The following is a 20,649-nucleotide window of genomic DNA, read 5'->3' as shown; positions in this document are numbered from 1 at the left end:
TCAAGAAGAAAGTTGTGTGCGTTGAATACAGTGGAATTTGCTTATTAACTCTATTTGAGAAATTGTGGTTTGATTCTGTTAACCTTCTGATTCTTTCAAGTTATCCTGAAGTATTAATCTCAGAATAGTTTTTACATATTCCTTTTTTTCTCCTTGTCTAAGATAAGTAAAATTTATGGGATTAGCTAAAGTGGGTGGATTGTATATGCCAGTATCTTAATTTCCACAAGTATTATTTACTAAACCAAATCACAGCCATTAACTGTTATTATTTCTTGATTGAACAGTAAATAATCCAGTTTTTCATACATAGATGACTCAGGATATTAGTTACCCAGAGCAAGCTGACAGTTGATCCCAAACTAATTTCCTTCTAACAGACAAAAAGTAACATGCTCAAATCAGACATGTTGACTTAGTTAAAATCCATTATGCAATTTTATATGTAATATTGTGATTCTTAGTCCTTCTCTTTCTGGAAAACTTAAACTGTAACAGGGAGAGTATCTTATTAACTTTTTCCATGTACTGTAGCATAAAGGTTAATTCAGGTTTTTTATAAAGTGAAATGTCTACTACTATGAGCCAAAGTTGATTCCTTTGTAACAGATAAATGGCAAGTATGATTAATTCGTGAATAATCAACGGATCCTACATGAGAATGCTTGAATAGGTAACTTAGAAATAGCAGTAAAATATTTTTTTCTAAATGATGATCTTGGGCTCTAATATTAAACTCCATGAGAGGTCTGTGATAATTAAGTTCCATAGGACATTTCCGTTGTTTCATTGAGTGGACTTTTGTTATACTTTATGCGTTGCTGAGTTAGAGAACAGAATGCACTACTGAACTGCTCTATTAACTATGAATTAAATAATCATTTATTGGGTGCCTGTTACATGCCCATATCTGTGCTAATAAGTACATGAACGTAGAGAAGGAAAATATTATGTAGTTAATGCCAGAATAAAGGAAGTGTGGATCACAGAGTGGTCCTTCTTCTGAACCAAATAACTTCAAGTGGGATTTAATATTTTCTCATTTTTTATTTGTTAACTGACATTACTATAAATTATAATGTGGTTCATAGAGTACATTTGTATTTTTTTTTTAAGATAATCTTTAAAGACTGTTGCTTTTTTTTTTTTTTTAATTTATTTATTTATTTATTTATGGCTGTGTTGGGTCTTCGTTTCTGTGCGAGGGCTTTCTCCAGTTGCAGCAAGCGGGGGCCACTCTTCATCGCGGTGCGCGGGCCTCTCACTATCGCGGCCTCTCTTGTTGCGGAGCACAGGCTCCAGACGCGCAGGCTCAGTAATTGTGGCTCACGGGCCTAGTTGCTCCGCGGCATGTGGGATCTTCCCAGACCAGGGCTCGAACCCGTGTCCCCTGCATTGGCAGGCAGATTCTCAACCACTGCACCACCAGGGAAGCCCCTACATTTGTATTCTTGAAATTGGATATAGGTTTCCTGAGCAGAAAGTTACTTGAGTATACAAAATCCTTCTTGGTGATGTTATTTGCTGTAATAATTTCTCCTAGATTATGTCTTGCAAATTATTCTGCTTTGAATTTAGTGTGTGTATAAGACTTACATGGTATTAATTAAACTTGTAACAATAAAATCCATTGGGTTTTAGTTGCCATTACCCAGGGAGGAGCAATACAGCTGGCTAACAATGGTACCGATGGGGTACAGGGCCTGCAGACATTAACCATGACCAATGCAGCTGCCACTCAGCCGGGTACTACCATCCTGCAGTATGCACAGACCACTGATGGACAGCAGATCTTAGTGCCCAGCAACCAAGTTGTTGTTCAAGGTAAGAGGATTCAGAATTCACAGGTGTGGTAAATTCTTTGAAAAGTTAAAATTTTATAGACTCAGAAAAAGTAAGTATGATACTGCAAAGCACTATTAAAATATAGTTTATTTTTCTTCATTATAGATACTGTTTTCCATGAACTCTTCTTCCATTATTCCAATTGGACCAAAATGTCATGGCATAAAAACAACTATTTTCAGTTTTAAAAATATAACATCTATCTTTAACACCTTTAACATTTGGATATAGGAGAAATGAGGTAGGTTAGAGGGAAAGACAATAAAATTAGGAGTTCAAAAAGCTAGATTCTAAATCTAAATATATATAGATTCACTTTGTGACCTTGAGTAAAGACCCAGCCTCCCTGGGCCTCATTTTTTTTCATGTGTCAAATGAAAAGTTGTACTAAATCACCGATAAGAATCTTTGGAGGTTCAAAATTCTGTTCCTCTGCTTTTAAGTCAAAAGGAATTTATGTCTTCATTTCTAAGATCATCATTTTTTACTTCAAAGGATAGCATTATATTCTGAAAAATCTTACACCAGTGTGCAAGTCTGCTGGTCTATGAGCAAAAGTAGTTAAATCCATGGTGAATTATAGAAATAGCTTTTTTCTGTTTTGTTTTGTTTTAATTTTTTTGTTTTCTTCCTATTTGTTTCAGAAATCTTTATGGATGGGAGTTGACCATTTTTCTTTGAATTCACTTGAATATTTTAAGAATATGATTTATGCCACATTTAAAATTTGCATATTAAGGAAATACTAATAAATCTGTTTCTAAAAATATTTTTATTAAAAATATGTTTTGCCTCTGTTAGGTAATGACAGATGTGCCCCTTCACCATGGATGATTAATTTTGAATAATTCTAAAACACCAACTAGAGAGTCATAATTTATTTAAAGGGCCCTAATGTATTTACAGAATATTTTCTGTTACTAAACAAATAATATTTGAAGAAGATAATATTTTGCTTATTAATGGGAGTAAAACACCTTTTCACTTTACATGCAGGTACTCAAAAATTGTAAAGCAGGATGTCAGTGAATTTGAATTCTGAACGTCAGTTTGAAGATGGTAACATGTTTAGTATATAAATCTTTTCCACTCAAACTACACATTTTAATTGATATTAATAACAAATATGGATGATTTTATAAAGACCTTCAAATTCTCTCAGATAATGTTAGGTTTCTTATTCCTAGGAGGGCATATTATTAAGCTGTTTTTAGAAGCGATTTGACAAATAGAGATTTTTCTTTTCACAAATGATGGATCATTTGGTTAGAAAAATAAAACTTCAATTTGTTTAGCCGTTATCATTTACATTAAAACAATGCTTACAAGTAATATAATTGGCATCAAATGGTACACTTTTTCATACTTTGTTTTGTTACAGTTAGGAATTTATAATAGTTGACCATTATGCTTTGTTTTCTCTTCCATTTTGCTATTTTATGAAAAATCATGGTCGTTTTTATGTCGTGGCAAGAGTCTACTTGAAATTTTTTAATATGAATTTACCAATATCAAAGGAAGACATTGAGGACTATACTCTATCTAGGAAGATCATCCAAGCTGTGCCCCACTTACCTTTTAGACTTGAGGTTGGTAAGCATGTTAACAACAGAATAGAACTACATTCCAATGAAAGATAATATAAGACCCAGCAGACATAAGTTAAGACCTCTTTCATCCAAGTGACTATACTAATAAATACACTAAATTGGGAATTATTTCTGAGTAATGTCCCAAAGAGTGCTGATTCTCTCAACATTTTAGTCAGAATCATCTGTTCCTTTTTTTCCTTTTAATCCAAAATATATGTTTAGATTGATGATTGACACGTAGTTTTACCAAGTCACAGTGCTTCAGTGTCTTACACCATGCTCACTATTTTTCTTTTCAGCTGCCTCTGGAGATGTACAAACATACCAGATTCGCACAGCACCCACTAGCACCATTGCCCCTGGAGTTGTTATGGCGTCCTCCCCAGCACTTCCTACACAGCCTGCTGAAGAAGCAGCACGAAAGAGAGAGGTTCGCCTCATGAAGAACAGGTACATACATTGCATTTACTTATACTGTTGTAGGTCAGGCATATCTTCAGATTCTGCCAGATGTGTGTCTTTAACATCTGCTGACAATAGGATCTTTGCATTGAGATATTTTTCTGGTAAAATTGATGGATCTTGCTAAAACTTCTTTATTTAGCTTCTCATAAGCTGCACTTATGAGATGGCTAATGGGATTATGGGTCCATCTTTGATGATAGAGTAGTTTTCTTTCATGCAGTTTCCCCATGGGAGATTTAACGCACAACTTTGCTATATTTTCACTATTGCTTCAACCAACTAACTAGGTTATTTAAAAATTGTTTCTTTTCATGAGTAGTATTGTTAAGATTAAGAGTTTCATGTATATATATATTAAAATCAAGTGTTAAGTTTTATTTATATTAAATGTATTACATGTAATAAGGTAAATGTATGATGGCCAGTCTTAGTTTTAATGCATATTATCTTCACTCAAAATAATAACAATTTAACACCTAAATAAAGATTCTTCAAAAATAGATTAATGCCGAGAATATCTTATTATTGACAAAAATCTTAAAATAGAACTAGTCTTCAACAATGAAAATGCTACATATCGAAAATTTATTAAATGTGGGAAAGTTATTCCCATAAAGTAAATTCATAGCTGTAAATGGCTTTGTCATCAACAAAACGTAATAAAAAATTTTATTTACTTATATTTACCTTAGTATTTTTATTTATTTAGCTTAGGATTTAAATATTTAGCTTAAGATACAGAAATGACCTAAGACAAACCAAAGGAAATGAAAATAAAGATATTAAAAGTTTGAAACTGAAAATACTCCACTGCTTTTCACCCCAAGATTCTTCAAATGCTATGATAAAGTGAAAGAAACATAGAGGTTGAACTTAGAGGATGTGGATTCAAGTCCTAGATCTACCCCTTTTGCTGTGACTTTAGAAGAACATAACCTTCTAAACCTCAGTTTTCTCCTTTGTAAAACAGGATCCCACTACCCACCCAGAAGGTTGCTCCACCCAGAGGGTTGCTCTGTGGGTCCAATATGTGGGTCAAATAAGATAATTCCTTTGAAAGCACTTTGTAACTGCAGTGCTCTGTTGAAGTGTCTGTTTTTGTGCAATTTCATGTTTCAGCTTAGATCAACCTCTTTCATTCCTAAAATATTCCTAGCTGTTATAGAATGTTGGTAAATTACACCTAGGCAGAAACGGCACAGTTTTTTCCAGATTATTAGGAAAAGAGTTGGAAACAAGCTGAGTAACTTATTTCATTTGTGCTCCATCAATCTGTGATTTTAAGTATTTAAGCTACAATAAGAAACAGAAGCATAAAAGCTGTGTTCATATTTAAATGTATTTTAAAGTATAAATTAAACTGTGTGTTTAAACTTTTTTACTGTTTGTAAGGAAATGTGTAAGTAACCCTTTTGAAAATTAGAAGCAAGTCTGATTAGAAGTCTCAAGTAAAGGCTAGGTTATAAAGTTTAAGACAACAGCATTTACTAAAGAAACCAGTTCTCAGCAGACACAACAGAGCAGTCAGGTAAAAAATACATCTCTTGATTATGAAAGCAACAAAGGACTTCAGATTATGTGTGTGTAGTTTGGCTCTATGGAACAGAAACATTTCCCCTTACACAGAAATCACTTAAGAAGCAGCTTAATTATAGTGGGTGAGGAGGCAGCACTACAGCTTCTTGTCTGCTCTGGTGTATAGAGGGCTGCCCATTTATGAAAGCACATTAATTTGACAGGCATACCAAATTCTCCTTTTCCTCTATTCGTGCGATTTATGATTCTCACCCCCCCACCTCCCACCCCCCCACACACAAATACACACACACTGGGCACATACACACCAAGCTGGGGACAGGGAACACATAGCTACAGTTCCTAACAACCTCTGCTTGCCTGAGATATTCAGGGAAGCCACCTGACTTACCGTGAACTCTTTAATAAAATACTTTGGCTTGGATTTAATTTCACTATAAGGAAACTTCCCATTGACTCTTGTATAGTTCCTTTTCCCTTTATTCCCAGATATCTGCTGCTTCTACTTTTTCAACTTCCATTCACTAGAATCTGGCTTCTGTGCCCACCATACCACTCCAATGTCTATAAAAAGGTACAGATACCTTCCCATTTGGCAAATCTAGTATTCTCTTTTCATTTAATTTTACCTTTACCGGGAGTATTTGACACTTTTGACTGCTCATTTCTCTAAACTCTTCTTTGGCTTACTCACCTGGTTTTCTGACTACTTTTCAGATTTTCCCTTGAAACTTTCATCCATACCTATGTATTTCAGGCATCACCTATATGTTGATACCACCTAATGATATATATTCCGGCTTTGACCTTTCCCTTGAGATATTATTTATTTAGGTCACAGTATGTGCTGGACATGATACCTCGTTTCTTTACATATTTTATTAGTTCTGCCCACAATGAGAACGAAGCTTATGTCCACTTTACAGAGGAGATATGGTTCAGAAAGAAGGTAAATATTTTGCCAAAGGTCACACCTTTTAAAAAATGGGTAGAACTGAGATATGAGCCTTGCTCTGCCACCAAAGCCTGTGCACCTGCTACCTGTCAGATTCAACCATCATCTCCTGCTCTGCCACTCAGACCAGAACACATGGCAGTGTGCTGGGGGTACGTAGCACCAAGAGGCAGACATGGAACGCTTTCCTTGAATATTTATTTGGCTCAAAAGTTTGAGAGAAAAAACATTTTTAAGGTAAACTTAAAGATATAATTCACACCAGCAGCAGTTGCTTTGGACTGTGCTCCCATATTTAGTTTCCTCTGCCATTATGGTTACTTAGGTGGAAAAGTTAGACAAGCACTCTCCTCCTGAACATATTCACGAGGATAAATGTCCCTATGTGCCTCAAACACAGCCTGTCTTCTAAACTTGATAAGAAAAAGTTGTGATTCCCCAAATTCTATAACATTCAAATTGCCATTTACTCAAAAATGAAGATAAGTGGTAAATGTTCTAAAAGAAAGTATAGATGGTTACATTAATTTGTGTTGCTGCAGTAACAAAAAATAATAAAATCTCAGTGTCTTAGAACAGGGACTTCCCTGGTGGCGCAGTGGTTAAGAATCCGCCTGCCAATGCAAGGGACACGGGTTTGATCCCTGGTCCGGGAAGATCCCACATGCCGCGGAGCAACTAAGCCCATGTGCCACAGCTACTGAGCCCACATAACACAACTACTGAAGCCCGCACACCTAGAGCCTATGCTGTGCAACAAGAGAAGCCACCGCGATGAGAAGTCCACGCACCTCAACAAAGAGTAGCCCCCGCGCGCCGCAACTAGAGAAAGCCCGCGCACAGCAACAAAGACCCAACACAGCCATAAATAAATTTATTTATTTATTTATTTATTTAAAAAAAAAACACCAGAAAACCAACAACAAAAATTTCTTCCTCACTTATGTTACATTTTGGCAGCTGCAAGTCATGCTATGGCTCTCCTCCACACGCTCCCAGCCGAAGGAGGAGCACCTCTTCGAGTCCTGTCATTATTGTAGCAAAGGGAAAGGGGAAATGCTTTTTGAAGCATCTGCTTGATTGTGGTGAACATCATGTCCACTCGGGTACCATAGGCCAAAGCACAGGCTAGGACAAGCCCAATGTCAGTGAAATGGGAATGGTGTGCTCTTCCCACAGGGAGGGAGGAGTAAAAAATTATGGAAGCAATACAACCCAGCACCTCTAGTCTTACAATTTTAGAGTGCAGGAAGAATTTAATAGGTTTCCTAAGAGCAGAAGTAATAAAGGAAAAGGTTAAGTAGGTTTGACCATCTAAAAATATGAAACCTCTGATTAGCCAAGGAAAAGATATAAAGTAGCAAAGCAAACAATAAACTAGAAACATTTCAACAAAGTCAGGAGACTGATAAGTTAAGGATATAAATAAGTAGATTCAAAGAAAATGAATTAGAAATGGGGTAAAAAAACTGAAAATTCAAACCAGTTAAAGTGTATGCTATGTAAATTAAGGTACATCCTTTCAACTGTATAAAACCAACTGTTAATAATGGAGATGTGTTTTTATTGAGATGGGAAGATGTTCATAGTGGAAAAGAGCAGGTTACCAAAGAATATGTATTATGATCCCATTTTTGTTTTTATTACAGAAGTAAAACATGCTCATTATAAGCACATTAGAAAACATAAGATAAAATATTTACTCACCACTAATTGTGCCACCCAAAATGTTAACATTCTGGTGTATAATTTTTTCCCCTAATACATATATGCAAAGATAAATAATACATTTTTAGTATACAGTTTTTATTTTTTTATTTTGAAATAATTTTAGCTTATGGGAACAGTTATAAAAATAGTACAGAGTTCCAGATACTCTGTATCCACCTTTCTGTAAGTTTAGCATATTACATAACTAGGCTGTGTTTATCAAAACTTAAGAAATTAACATTCTGTCATATACTCTGTATAGTAATTAACATAGTATTTTTTATAGTGGTATAATAATATTAACTGCACTATCCATTTTATTTGAATTTCTTCAGTTATTCCACTTCTATTCCTTTTCTCTTGCAGAAACCAATCCAGGGTACCACATTGCATTTAGTCATCGTGGCTCCTCATCTCCTCCAATCTGTGACAGTTCTTTCCTTGTCTTTCATGGGCTTGTCACTTTTGAAGAGTAGTAGTTAAGTTTTTTTCAGAATATCCCTCACTTTGGGCCTGTGTGATGTTTTTATTATGATTAGATGAAGGTAATGGATTTGGGGGAAGAATACCACAGAGATGTAGTCTGTCCTTCTTGTCACTTCATATCAGGGAGCACATACCAGCATGACTCATTACTGGCAATGTTAACTTTGATCACTTGGTTAAAGTGCTGTCCAAGTGCTCCCGCTGCAGTTATCATTTTTCTCTTTTTACACACTATTCCTTAGAAGCAAGTCACGGATTTAGAAAGGGAGGAGAATTAAACTCCACCTCCTGGAAAGGAGAGTATCAAAGAACTTGTGGTCATAGGTGAAAACCTACATGGTAATTGGTATTACTTTCACAGAGTTGCTTGGAGACTATGCAAATATTTTATTTCTCTTTCAAGTTTTCCCCACTAATTTTAGTATTCCCAGGGGAATCTTTCCTGCAGTGATTATTACTGTGATATTCTAATGAGGATTTTCTATTTCCCCATCCCTTCTACATTTACTAACTGGAATTCTTTTATAAGGAAAATTTGTCCCTTCCCCACATATTTATTTATATCAGTACGGTCTTATAGATACTTTATTCTTTGGGCTGTAATTCAATATTATTTAATTATGATAAGATTATTCCTGTTTTGGCCATCAGGAGCTCTTACAAGTTGGTTCCTATGTACTTTAGATGGCGTCTTATTTTTCTTCAAGCACATCTTTACTTTCTGGCCCTACAAGATCATCTGGGTTCAACTTCTCATCTTGTGTTTTCCCTGCTTTAGCCTTGAAATCAGCCATTTATTCAGTGAGTCCTAGTTTGTTTCATTGGAAAATGGTATTTAGAAATCAGTTAGGCAGTAGTTGTGCTCTTTGCTACTGAGGTTTCACAGGCCCTCTCAAAGGACAGAGCTAGGAAATATACACGTGTGTGTGTGTACGCGCCCATGTATGCACACAACTATATTTCTGTACGTGTACATTACTATAATAAATATGTTTGTACTGATCACTCTGACTCTAATCTGTAACCACAGGGCTTATTTTAGCCTTCCCTTCCCCCCTTTGCTTATTTGAACTTCGTTCTCTGACAGAAACTTGGCTTCCCACTAAAGATGGTTTATTTATGTATTTGTTAAACTCTAGTATCATATAAAATAGTTTCATAATTGCTAACTTGTACCCCTGTGAGAAACAAATTTACAGTATAGCATTTATATACAGTTCTTTCTGTTTTTAGCCTTAAAGTACCAGTGAAAGCACTGTTTTCAAAGTTACTTAGCTCTGCTGCTTTTTTCTCCACCCTCTTATGTCATATACATACATTTATAGTAAAGTTAGATTTCTCAAAATCTTCATTCAATTCTGGGATTCCCCGATATCCTGTTTTTTATTTTAAGTTTTCATTACTTTACTTTTTGTGCTGTATATTTCTGTGGGGTTTAACAGACATATAATGTTATGTGTCTACCACCACAGTGCCATACAGAACATTTACACCACTCTAAAAAGAATCCCTTGTGATACCTCTTGGTAGTCAGCCTCTATCCCCTCCCCCAGCCCCTGGAAACCACTGAACTGTTTTCCATCTTTTTGTTTTGTCTTTTCCAGAATCTCATATAAATATAGTATGTAACCTTTTAGATCTGGCTTCTTTCACTTAGCACAGTGCATTTAAGATTCATTGATAGTGTTGCATGAATCAGGAATTAGTTTTATCCCTGGTATTGTATGGATGTGGTTTATTTATCCATTCACCTTGAAGTTCATCTTAGTTTCCAGTTTTGGAGGATTATGAATAAAGTTACTATAAACACTTACATATAGGTTTTTATATGAACTTTCAATTCACTTGAGTAAATATCTAGGAGTGGCCTGGATGGATGGAATGGTAAGTGTATATTTAACTTTATAAGAAACTGCCAAACTGTTTTCCAGAGTGGCCGTACCGTTTTGCATTTCCACCAGCAATGTATGAAAGTTCCAGTTGCTCTATATCAAATGTTATAATTTTATGTTTTACATTTAGGTCTGTGATCACTTTTGAATTAACTTTTTTATAAGGTGTGAAATGTGTAAAAGGTTCATTTTTCTGTATGAACACCTGTTTGTTCCAGCACCATTTGTTAAAAAGACTATCCTTTCTCTGTGGAATTGCCCTTGTACTTTTGTCAAAATTTAATTGACTGTATTTGTATAGGTTTGTTTCTGGGGTGTCTAGCATGCTTCATTGTTCTGTGTATCTGTCCTTTCGCCCATACAATCCACTAGGAGAATCTTTTCATTCTATCTAAAAATATTTAGATAGAAATTTTTGAGAAGCTTTAAGAGGCATTCTCCAAGCTAAAGAGTGCTTTTTATTTTTTATTTAAAGCTCATTTGAATTTTGTATTCTGCGCCAAAATATAGTAATTCTTAATTTAGTATGAAAATGCTTGCCACCCTTCTGCCCCATCAATTAAAATTGGTGCTTTGAATGTTTTTTTTTTAATCAACTTTCTATGGTATGTTAAAATTTTACATTAGACAATTTCCAAGTCATTCTGTTTATTTTTCTCAAATGCCTAATCTATATTAAAACGTTTGTTGCTTTGAGCTAAGTCTTTTTTTTAAATGTATTCTATGTAACGCAAAAGAAATGATACAGAAATGTTGCATAATTTTTCCTGTCCTTTTTTGCTTGTAGGGAAGCAGCACGAGAATGTCGTAGAAAGAAGAAAGAATATGTGAAATGTCTAGAAAACAGAGTGGCAGTGCTTGAAAACCAAAACAAGACACTGATTGAGGAGCTAAAAGCACTTAAGGACCTTTACTGCCACAAATCAGATTAATTTGGGATTTAAATTTTCACCTATTATGGTGGAAAAAGGACTGGCTTGGCCACAACCAGAAAGACGAAATAAACATTTATTTTCTAAACATTTCTTTTTTTCTATGCGCAAAACTGCCTGAAAGCAACTACAGAATTTCATTCATTTGTGCTTTCGCATTAAACTGTGAATGCTCCAACACCTGCCTCCACTTCTCCCCTCAAGAAATTTTCAGCACCACGAATCATGAAGAGACTTCTGCTTTTTATCCCCCGCCCTCTTCAAGAAGTAATAATTTGTTTACTTGTAAATTGATGGGGGAAATGAGGAAAAGAAAATCTTTTTTTAAATGATTTCAAGGTTTGTGCTGAGCTCCTTGATTGCCTTAGGGACAGAATTACCCCAGCCTCTTGAGCTGAAGTAATGTGTGGGCCGCATGCATAAAGTAAGTAGGTGCAATGAAGACGTGTTGATTGCCAAATTGACGTGTTTTCACATTTTCATTGTGAATTATGTAAGATTGTTAAGAGACATACCCTCTAAAAAAAAATTTTAGGATGGTGTTGAAGAAATTAAGAATGAATTCGGAGTGCTTTCTATGTACATTCTCTTCAATACTGAAAACTTGTCCTTGGTTCTTAAAAATATTCTGTATTAACTACAGCTCTTCCATAGGGCAGTTGTTGCTTCTTAATTCGGTTCTGTATGTGTTCAACATTTTTGAATACATTAAAAGAAGTAACCAACTGAATGAAAAAGCATGGTATTTGATTTTAAATTAAATCAAAGTAAGTAAAAGTACAAAGCTTGTTTTAGTTTAGTACTAAATTCTTAGTAAAAAGATGCTCATTAGTAAACCAGTCCCTTGAGTTATATAACAAGGTTTTTAAATAAATGTTTTTGTCATCGCCTTCAAAAATATTTATATTGTCACTCATTTACTTTAAAAGGTTTTTCTAATTAAACTGTTCCCCTTTGCACTTATACCACCAACAGGAAAGCCTTCAAGATGTTAAAGCAAAGTGCTATATTTGTTTATAAAATGTTATGTGTTGTAGAAAAATACTGATTTTAAATCTTTTCCATATTAACATACTTTAACAGAGTAGTGAAATTTTAATGAAAGAAGTTATAAGGATATAGTTCTTTTAAAGTACAGTATTAGATATGCACAAGGAAAATAATTTTCTTCAGACATATTTGAATGACTGCTGTACAATATTTGGATTGTCATTCTTGCAAAACATTTTTTTGTTGTTTTCTTCTATTGATAAAAAGGATAGCTGTGCTTTAGCTTTCCAATATGCTATATATCCTTTGTTATTCTGTAAAGGAGCTACCTGTTTTAATTCCTTACCTATAACATTCTGTATTTGTATGTATCACACATTGTTTCCAGTACTACTTTTAATTATCAATACTCATTTTATTCACTAAGCCTGATAAATTTAAAAGTTACCCTTTAAAAAAAAAATAAGACTGAGGTGGATTTCAAAAATTGGAAATTGACATAATGTTAGATAATTTCTCATTTGAGAAGGTATTTCTTTTTTCAAAGAGAGTCTAGAATTTAATGTTTTATATTTAGTCATGGGTTGTTTTTAAAAGTTAAGTTTGTTAATGTGTTAAGAAAATATGCAGATATGGGTGTTAATTATTGAGTCCATTTTGAAAAGTAAGATTTTTAATTAATATTTGTAAATGGTATATTTTTATTTGTAACAAACCGTTGTCTTTTTTCAAGGATGAACAGAGTTTATGAAGGAGCACCATTCTAAGAATTGAGTGATGTAGTCTTATATCTGGACAGTTCACCAGATTCTCAAGAAGGCTTTCAAACGACTGTAAATTTTGTTGTTTATCCTGCTGAGCTAATGGGGAAAGTTATAGTGTAAAAATTATTTGTATACCTGCATAGATGTGTCAGTTTTCCAAAACTGGTTTAATAGAAACCAAGCAAAATCACAAATCGATTCACAAACTAGAAGTCTTTCTTAATGAGTCAGAATGTCAGACCTGAACGTTTTAAAAGTCATAAGCTTTATAAATGAAAATTGCCTAGTATTTAGCAAGTTAAATGTTTTCAAAAGTTGAGGCTTTCTATTTAATTAGAAAGTTGGTGGTCCTCTTAGTCCCTGATAAATCAAGGCAAGTCACATCCATATTAGCTGGCTGAATTTATAAGTTATAAAAGACTGATTGCACTGGTTTGAAGTCAGTTACTTAATGGTGAGGTAAGAAATGTATTCTGTTGCTAAATCTGTATAGACCCTTGGAGAGACTTGAAGATTTCAGTTTATACAGATAGAAATTAAGCATATTTTGAGCAAACTTTTTTTTTAAGAGAATTGGGAAAAAGGTGTTTGTTTTTAAGCATGCAACTTTGAGAATCTTTGTTAAGAAAACATAATTTTTAAAAATCTTATAGCCAATAACATGTGGCCACATTATAAATGTTTTTTCTCTTCATATTGGCCAAAAGGGAATAAAAATGTCATCATAGGAATCTGTACATATGCTACTGATTTGCCTAGAAAATAGCAAGTTTGGTATTGCTCACTTTGCAAATATAGGGCCATGTGGCACTTTTATCTATAGGACAGATTAACTCTAATAAAAATGAAGTGGGAGGGGTTTATTTTTTATATATTGCTCTTATGAGTTTTCAGGCTTTGATAGTGTTTAACTGAAAAGTGGTTTAGAAAGGGCTAGATCCAATGTGTTCACATTATTAAAAAAAAATTGATACCAGATGTAATTTTTAAGTTCATTTTTCAAACTGAAGTACCATATTGGCAACCATAATATTGTCATAGGTGCTCTGTTCATTTAGATATTCCTGGCGGGGGGGAATGGCATTTGTATAATATATGTGTACATATATATATATACATACAGTATATAATCTGAAGCTCTGAGAGCTCTTAAGTCAGGAATGCTGAGTACTATAGTATACTGAGGTCGGATGAAATTTTACATTTTTGTGTATTTTATTGCATCACTTTTGGTAGTTTCTTGGACTGAATTACCCCAGCACTCATGATTGATGCTTTTTAATCTCCTGATTTTCTTCTAAGTGTTTTTTTTTTAATTGTCAGTTTTCTTTGGCTTGATACTTTTAAATATGTTACTAGTCACTTGAACCACCACCACCCCCCCCCCCCAAAAAGTATTTGGTTTTTATGCTTTGTCTCTGGCAGCTATAACAGTGGTAAGAACATTTTGAAGATAGCTTCTCAAAGGTACCACTGATTTTTCAAAAATCATCCTGGGGGAGAATTTTTGGTGTTTTCATTTGAGCAGGGATTTTTGTCAGAAAATGTATCTTGATGGTAAGTCAGCAGCAGTGCTAGTATCTGAAAGCACAATACCAGTCAGGCAGGCTGTCCGATCAGAAGTCATCTGGCTGAAGTTTATCTCTGTCTCTCAGGCCTAATCCCTGATCCTTTTGACCATTTGGGGTGACATGTGGAATCATACAAAGGCTTAGGAAGAAACAAGTTTGTTTAAACCAGGATGCTTTTACTTACTTTAAGTGACTTCAATCTAGATTTCATTTTTAATGTTTTTAGTTCTGTGATCAGCTGTAGTCAGCTATCAGCATATATTGGTCTCTTTATTTTGAAGATCAGAAGGCTGCTTCATTTTGCAGGATTAAAATAAGGCTAATATCTTAAAGTTAAGATTTTGAATTAAAGTGGGTTTTAGAGACAACTGTTACACACCTTTTCAGTTTTTTCAAGAGGCTTTATTTGTTGCCTTTGTAACCCTGAAAACTGTTGGTATATTGTTTCCCATTGACTTAATACAAAACTTGTATATTTATTTGGATTATTTTTACATTATATTCTTTGTAAATGTTTGGTGTAACTTGCACTTTTTAAAATGACCCTGTTTGGGTATTAGCAAACTTGAGAAATTCCCTCATCAATTAATTGTCATCTGACTTTTTATGTCTTTCTCCTCTCTTCAAATCATGTGGCTTTTTTTATGGAAGCTTTTTTCATTGATTAAAATATTTTAACACCTAAAGGCTAGCCTTATAAACGCTGTAAAAGAAAAATATCAGGAAATTAGATTAGACTAGCCCAATTAATTAAAAGATGGGTTCAAACCCTATCTTACTCTCTTTCATCATGGACAGATAGAAGGAAAAGCAACTCAAGTGAGTAAATATTTATTTCCAATTTTAAATAAGACTGTCCTCACCCCAACATTAATACTGTTTATAGGATCCCAAGATATCCTTGAATTTGTCTAGAACAGTAAAAGACTTCTCAAGGCAACTAATCATTATTATCATGGAGAACACGTAATAATTTGATTAAATTTTTTCACTTTAAATTGTCTTTGTTAACATCAAAAAATGCATAAATTTGACTGATTTCAGATGAGGAGGGGAAAAGTGAGGTATGCTTAAGTAAGCCTGTAGGTGAAGAATTGTGGTATAAATTTGTTCACTCAGTTGTACAAAGCACAACTAGAACTTTTTGTTGGATGTCTTACATACATCTTGAATACTTCTAATGTTGATATGTTGACTTTTTTAAGTTGACTGCACAGTCACTGTATGTACTAGGAACTGGTTTCCTTAACTTTCTAGAATCAACGGCTAAGAGAGGCACTAATCCCTGAGGGGTCGAACATATCATGAAGCTGAGTCAGTATGGAAGAATTTCAAATAAATCAAACAGGGTGCTGAAGTTCCATCTGTCTCATCTGCTTATGATAAGTTCTTATTGATGAGTGAATGTAGCTTAAGCCTTTGTATGTGTCCTCACGGGGCAAACTTTTAAGAGGGACCAGATAACGTTTGAATGGAGGGATTATATTTCAGGTGTTTTAGCTTGAAATTTATTTTTTAAAAAAATTAAAATAGGAAAAAAAATAGAACAAAGCCTGTGAAGCAATTTGATATTATAAACAGGCTGAGTTGTTTAGCACAGAGAGAAAATATTGACCTGTCTGCATTCTGGTACTGTGCATACAGGTCCTAGCTGGGTAAAACACGATACATTTTGAGTTATTCTCACCAGCAAGTAAAAGGAAAATAAATGAACAGTCTTCAGGAAATGTCTTTGAAAGGGTCATACAGTAGGAAATTCAAATTTTACCTACTTTATAGAGGCATTATTTAATACTTGCCTACAGAAGTATGGCATTTCTAAGCTTGTGTCTGAGGAGCATCTCGGAGATGTGAGAGTAAATCTAAAGTAGTTTAAAAATTGGTAGGGAAGGAAGACAATCCCTGCAGATAATGATCTTACATTAGTTGGCCGAGTGAAATGATCTATCATTGTGTTTGGAAGGTTTTATTTTCTTATGTTTTTAAAATTGAATTGGTATATGCTTTATAGACATTGTATTTTTATCCAGGTGCCACTCCAATTTGTGTATGTAATAAAATTATTTATATTAAAAGTGGGAAATAATTCGTCAACATTTTTCTGTGAGTATAGGTTAGGATGGCAAAGAAGAGTGCTAGTTTGCAGTTTTCCATGTAAAGTCCCCGACTGATTCGTCACGTCAGCTGTCATCCCCCCCAAGAAGAGGAATTATTTCTAACCTAGCTGTTATCACTTGAAACTTTAGAAACAAAATAATCAGGGAAGTTTCTAGAGAGAAAGGTGTTTGTTTGGGTTTTTGATTTTGGTTTTGTGGGTGGTTTTTTTTTTTTTTTGGTTTTTGCTTGAGGATTGGGGTAAAGAATACCTCCCCCCAAAACTATCAGCACAAAACAGGGTATTGATTTTTAACTCTGATGTTGCTATTGGAGTTGAATACTAAATAAGTAACTATAGTGAGGGAAATACATTTCTAATAAAATTCCCTACATTCTAGAAACATCCCTGTTTTAATTTTTTTACCTAAATCTTTTTGTGCTTTATCTGTGTAAAGAGAAAAAATGTACTGAGCTATAATGGATTTTATTAACACTATGTACATATTAGCTGCTTTGTGTTCAGAATGGTAGCAATTGCTTTGTATATTAAAGTGATCCTTGTGAATCTGTGAAATATTGTCATAAAGTGCTTTTTCTTACTGTAATCTTCGTGGTATCAACTGTCATAATGCCCTTTTTACACAAACATTTATGTGCAGTCACATAAACGTGCTTTTAAAAACTCCGTAAGTCTCTTTTTTGGGATGGGATCTCTACATTGTGGTTTTCGCTAGTTGTGTCAAGCTATATTTTGTGGACTTGGTTTATTACTTTTGTTAAAGGGCAAAAGTTATGCTAGAATATATCACAAGCTTGTGGTGCACAGCAACAGAAAACTCAAGCAACAAGAACATATCTTTAGTTACTTAATTTCACTGTATTCCTAGTTTTTAGCACAAGATTTCTTTTTTCAGTAAGGTTAAACAGTGCCTATTTGAAGATCTGGAGATGTTACTCCCCTGTTGAGACAACCAATGGGAGGAGACATATGGTCAGCTGTCTCTAATGTCATAAAACGCATCTTTGCATTGGAAGAACTGATAAGAACAGATGACTTCCTGGCTCCCCTTGTAATTCTAAAGTTCTGTGATCATAAAATGGAAGGAAAGGGGAGGAGATGTGGTTAATCTGCTCTTTGCTTAAAGCACAAGAATAAAAGATTCTCTCCTGTACTATTGATTCAATTTCTGAAAATAAGCAGTTGCGTTTTAAAGGACTTTTTTTAATTTCGATGTTTATTAATAAGCCTGTTATATCTGCCACTGTATTGAAGGAATTACATGAATTGTATTCCTCTTTTTTTTCTTCTACAAAGAGTAACACGTAATTTATTGTACAGATAGACATTTTTGAGAGTGAAAGGGTGAGGTGTAAACCAGGATTGTGCTGAGCAAATTGGGACCTACGTTGACCCTCCTTGCAAACCGTGTTCAGGTGCTTGGACCTCCAGTAAAAGCAACGAGTGCCTATCTTCTCTCCATCCATATCTTTGCTGTCACTTGCTCATTTCACAAATACGTACCCGTTGAGAACACACTTCTGGGCACTGAGAAGTTCCTGTCCTCAAGATGCTCTAAGACACACAGCCAAGGAAACAATTCTTAACACGTTTATACAATTTTAGCCCTGAATTCCAGACTCATATTTGTCATCTCTACTCTGATTGCAAAACATAGGTCCAAACTGAACTTTTAATTACTCCTCTAAGTCTATTTTTCCTTTGGCTGGTTCTTCTCCGTCTTGCAGATGCTGCCATTATCCACTAAACTGGCAAAAACACAGAAAAGCACTGCCTTAATCAGTATTTTCCTTCCCCTCACTGCATTTTAATTTCTCGACAACTTTCTTAAGCACATTGACCAAACTGGAGCTTAGGATTCTAATGAGAGCCTAACAAGTGAAGAGGAAAGGTAATTTCCAGGAGTTTGAATGTAATTTTTATGATTGAGGTGCAATTCACATAACAAAATTTATCATTTTAAAGTGAACAATTAGTGTTTAGTGCATTCATGATGTTGTATTACCACCACCTATATCTAGTTCCAAAACATTTTCATCACTCCGAAGTGAAATGCTGTACTGAGTAAAGAGTCACTCTCAATTTTCTCCTCCCTTCAGCCCTTGGCAACCACCAATCTTTCTGTAGACTCACCGATTCTGGATATTTCACATAATCATGTGACGTTTTGCGTCTGGCTTCTTTTAGTTAGCGCACTGTTTTTGAGGGTCCTCCATGTTGTAGCATCTATCAGTATTTCGTTCCTTTTTATGTCTGAGTCGTATGCCGATGTATGTATATGCCACAATTTATCTGTTCATCTGTTGTACGTTGCAGTTATTTCCACTTTTGGACTACTGTAAATAATGCTTCCATGAACACTGATGTGCAAGTTTTTTGTTCTGAGTCCCTGTTTTCAATTCTTTGGGGTATACATCTAGGAGTGGAATTGCTGGGTCATATGATAATTCTGTTTAACTTTTCGAGGAACTGCCAAACTGCCTCATTGGCTGCACCATTTTACATTCCCACTAGTGATGTATGAGTGTTCCAATTTCTCTACATCCTGGCCAACACTTGTTATTTTGCTTTTTTAAAGAAAAATAGTAAAGCCATCCTCATGGATGTGAAGTGGTATCTCATTGGGGTTTTGATTTGTAATTCCTTAATGACTAATGATATTGAGCATCTTTTCATGTGTTTGTCGGCAATTTGTATACTTCTTTGGAGAAATGTCCAAGTTCATTGCTCAGTTTTTAATGGTTTTTTTGTTGTTGAGTTTTATGAGTTCCGCATATACTCTGCATATTAGACCCTTATCAGATAATATGATTTGCAAATATTTTCTCCCATCCTGTAAGTTTTCTTTTCACTTTCTTGATAATGTCCTCATTCTTATTTTTTAACTTAGTTTTTTAAAGTAATATGTATATTTGGAAAAAACTAAACAGTACAAATGGGTGAGTTTGTGTATCCTTTTAGTGACAATCTGTGCATATACACACAAATGTAAATGTCTTTTCTCTCCTCCCTCTCCCTTTTTTATATAAATGGTGCTTTTTTTCACTGAATGTGTCTTGGCAATAGTTGTATTTCACTATATGTATATCTACCTCAGTTTAACAGGTGTGAAGTATTCCATTGTATAGATATAGCATAGTTCATTTAACCAGTACCCTCTTTTGTGGACATTCAGGTTGCTTGAAACTGCTGACTGTTAAGATATATACACGTTAGTATAGATATATACAAGTTAGTATATCTCCAGGATAGATACTGAAAAGTGGAAACTTATTTATTAAGTATGGTTTTCTTCATATTTGAAGGTGGTTTCCTAAGCAGTATTAATAATCTGCTAAATTAATAAAAATGTCATGTTGGTTAGAATCTTTTATGTCAAACTTCATAGTCTCTTCATACATATATTACAAGAAAAAAAATTAGAAGTAGCAGAACCAGCCTTACACAAAGTTACAAAAAAGCTGGCCCTTCCTTTTCTCACCTCTGTAATACTGTTCTCAGCTAGGAAACTATTTTTCAGTATGCCATCTTTTCTAGTGTTAAATTTTAACCCTTCTCTGGTTGTAGAAAGAAAAGCATAACATGATTTTTAGAGCAGAAAGAAACTTCTGAGCTAACAAATCCTCAATTTTTAAAGTGCAAAAAAAAAGACCCTGAGGACTGCCCTGCTTTTCCTGCAGTTCACGTCAGTGCTAAGAGAACCCAAGTCTCCAGTTTCCCACAACAGGGAAATATACTCACTGTAGTGTCTCACCTCATTCTTGTGAAAGAACTTGAAAATGCTACTTCTGTCTT

General features: G+C 34.5%; 1 protein-coding gene across 4 annotated transcripts in view; it reads left to right on the top strand.

Moving 5' to 3' along the window:
* Positions 1-17,409, top strand: part of CREB1 (cAMP responsive element binding protein 1) — a 56,055-nt gene extending 38,646 nt beyond the window's left edge. The window contains exons 7-10 of one of the 4 annotated variants that reach the window (XR_011074127.1): positions 1,642-1,824; positions 3,737-3,887; positions 11,269-11,837; positions 13,137-17,409. Coding sequence is in view for 3 of the 4 variants with exons in the window: in XM_068544591.1 (XP_068400692.1) it covers positions 1,642-1,824; positions 3,737-3,887; positions 11,269-11,413 (479 nt within the window). In the remaining variant the exon portion in view is untranslated. Of the gene's footprint in view, positions 1-1,641; positions 1,825-3,736; positions 3,888-11,268; positions 12,547-13,136 lie in introns of those variants that run through there. The other 3 variants (XM_068544591.1, XM_068544590.1, XM_068544592.1) reach the window with 3 other exon arrangements.
* The last annotated feature ends 3,240 nt before the right edge of the window (positions 17,410-20,649 follow it).

The sequence above is a fragment of the Eschrichtius robustus genome, chromosome 5 (genome assembly GCF_028021215.1).
Source record: "Eschrichtius robustus isolate mEscRob2 chromosome 5, mEscRob2.pri, whole genome shotgun sequence".
Classification (NCBI taxonomy): Eukaryota; Metazoa; Chordata; class Mammalia; order Artiodactyla; family Eschrichtiidae; genus Eschrichtius; species Eschrichtius robustus.
This window is presented reverse-complemented; position numbering and strand designations above follow the sequence as displayed.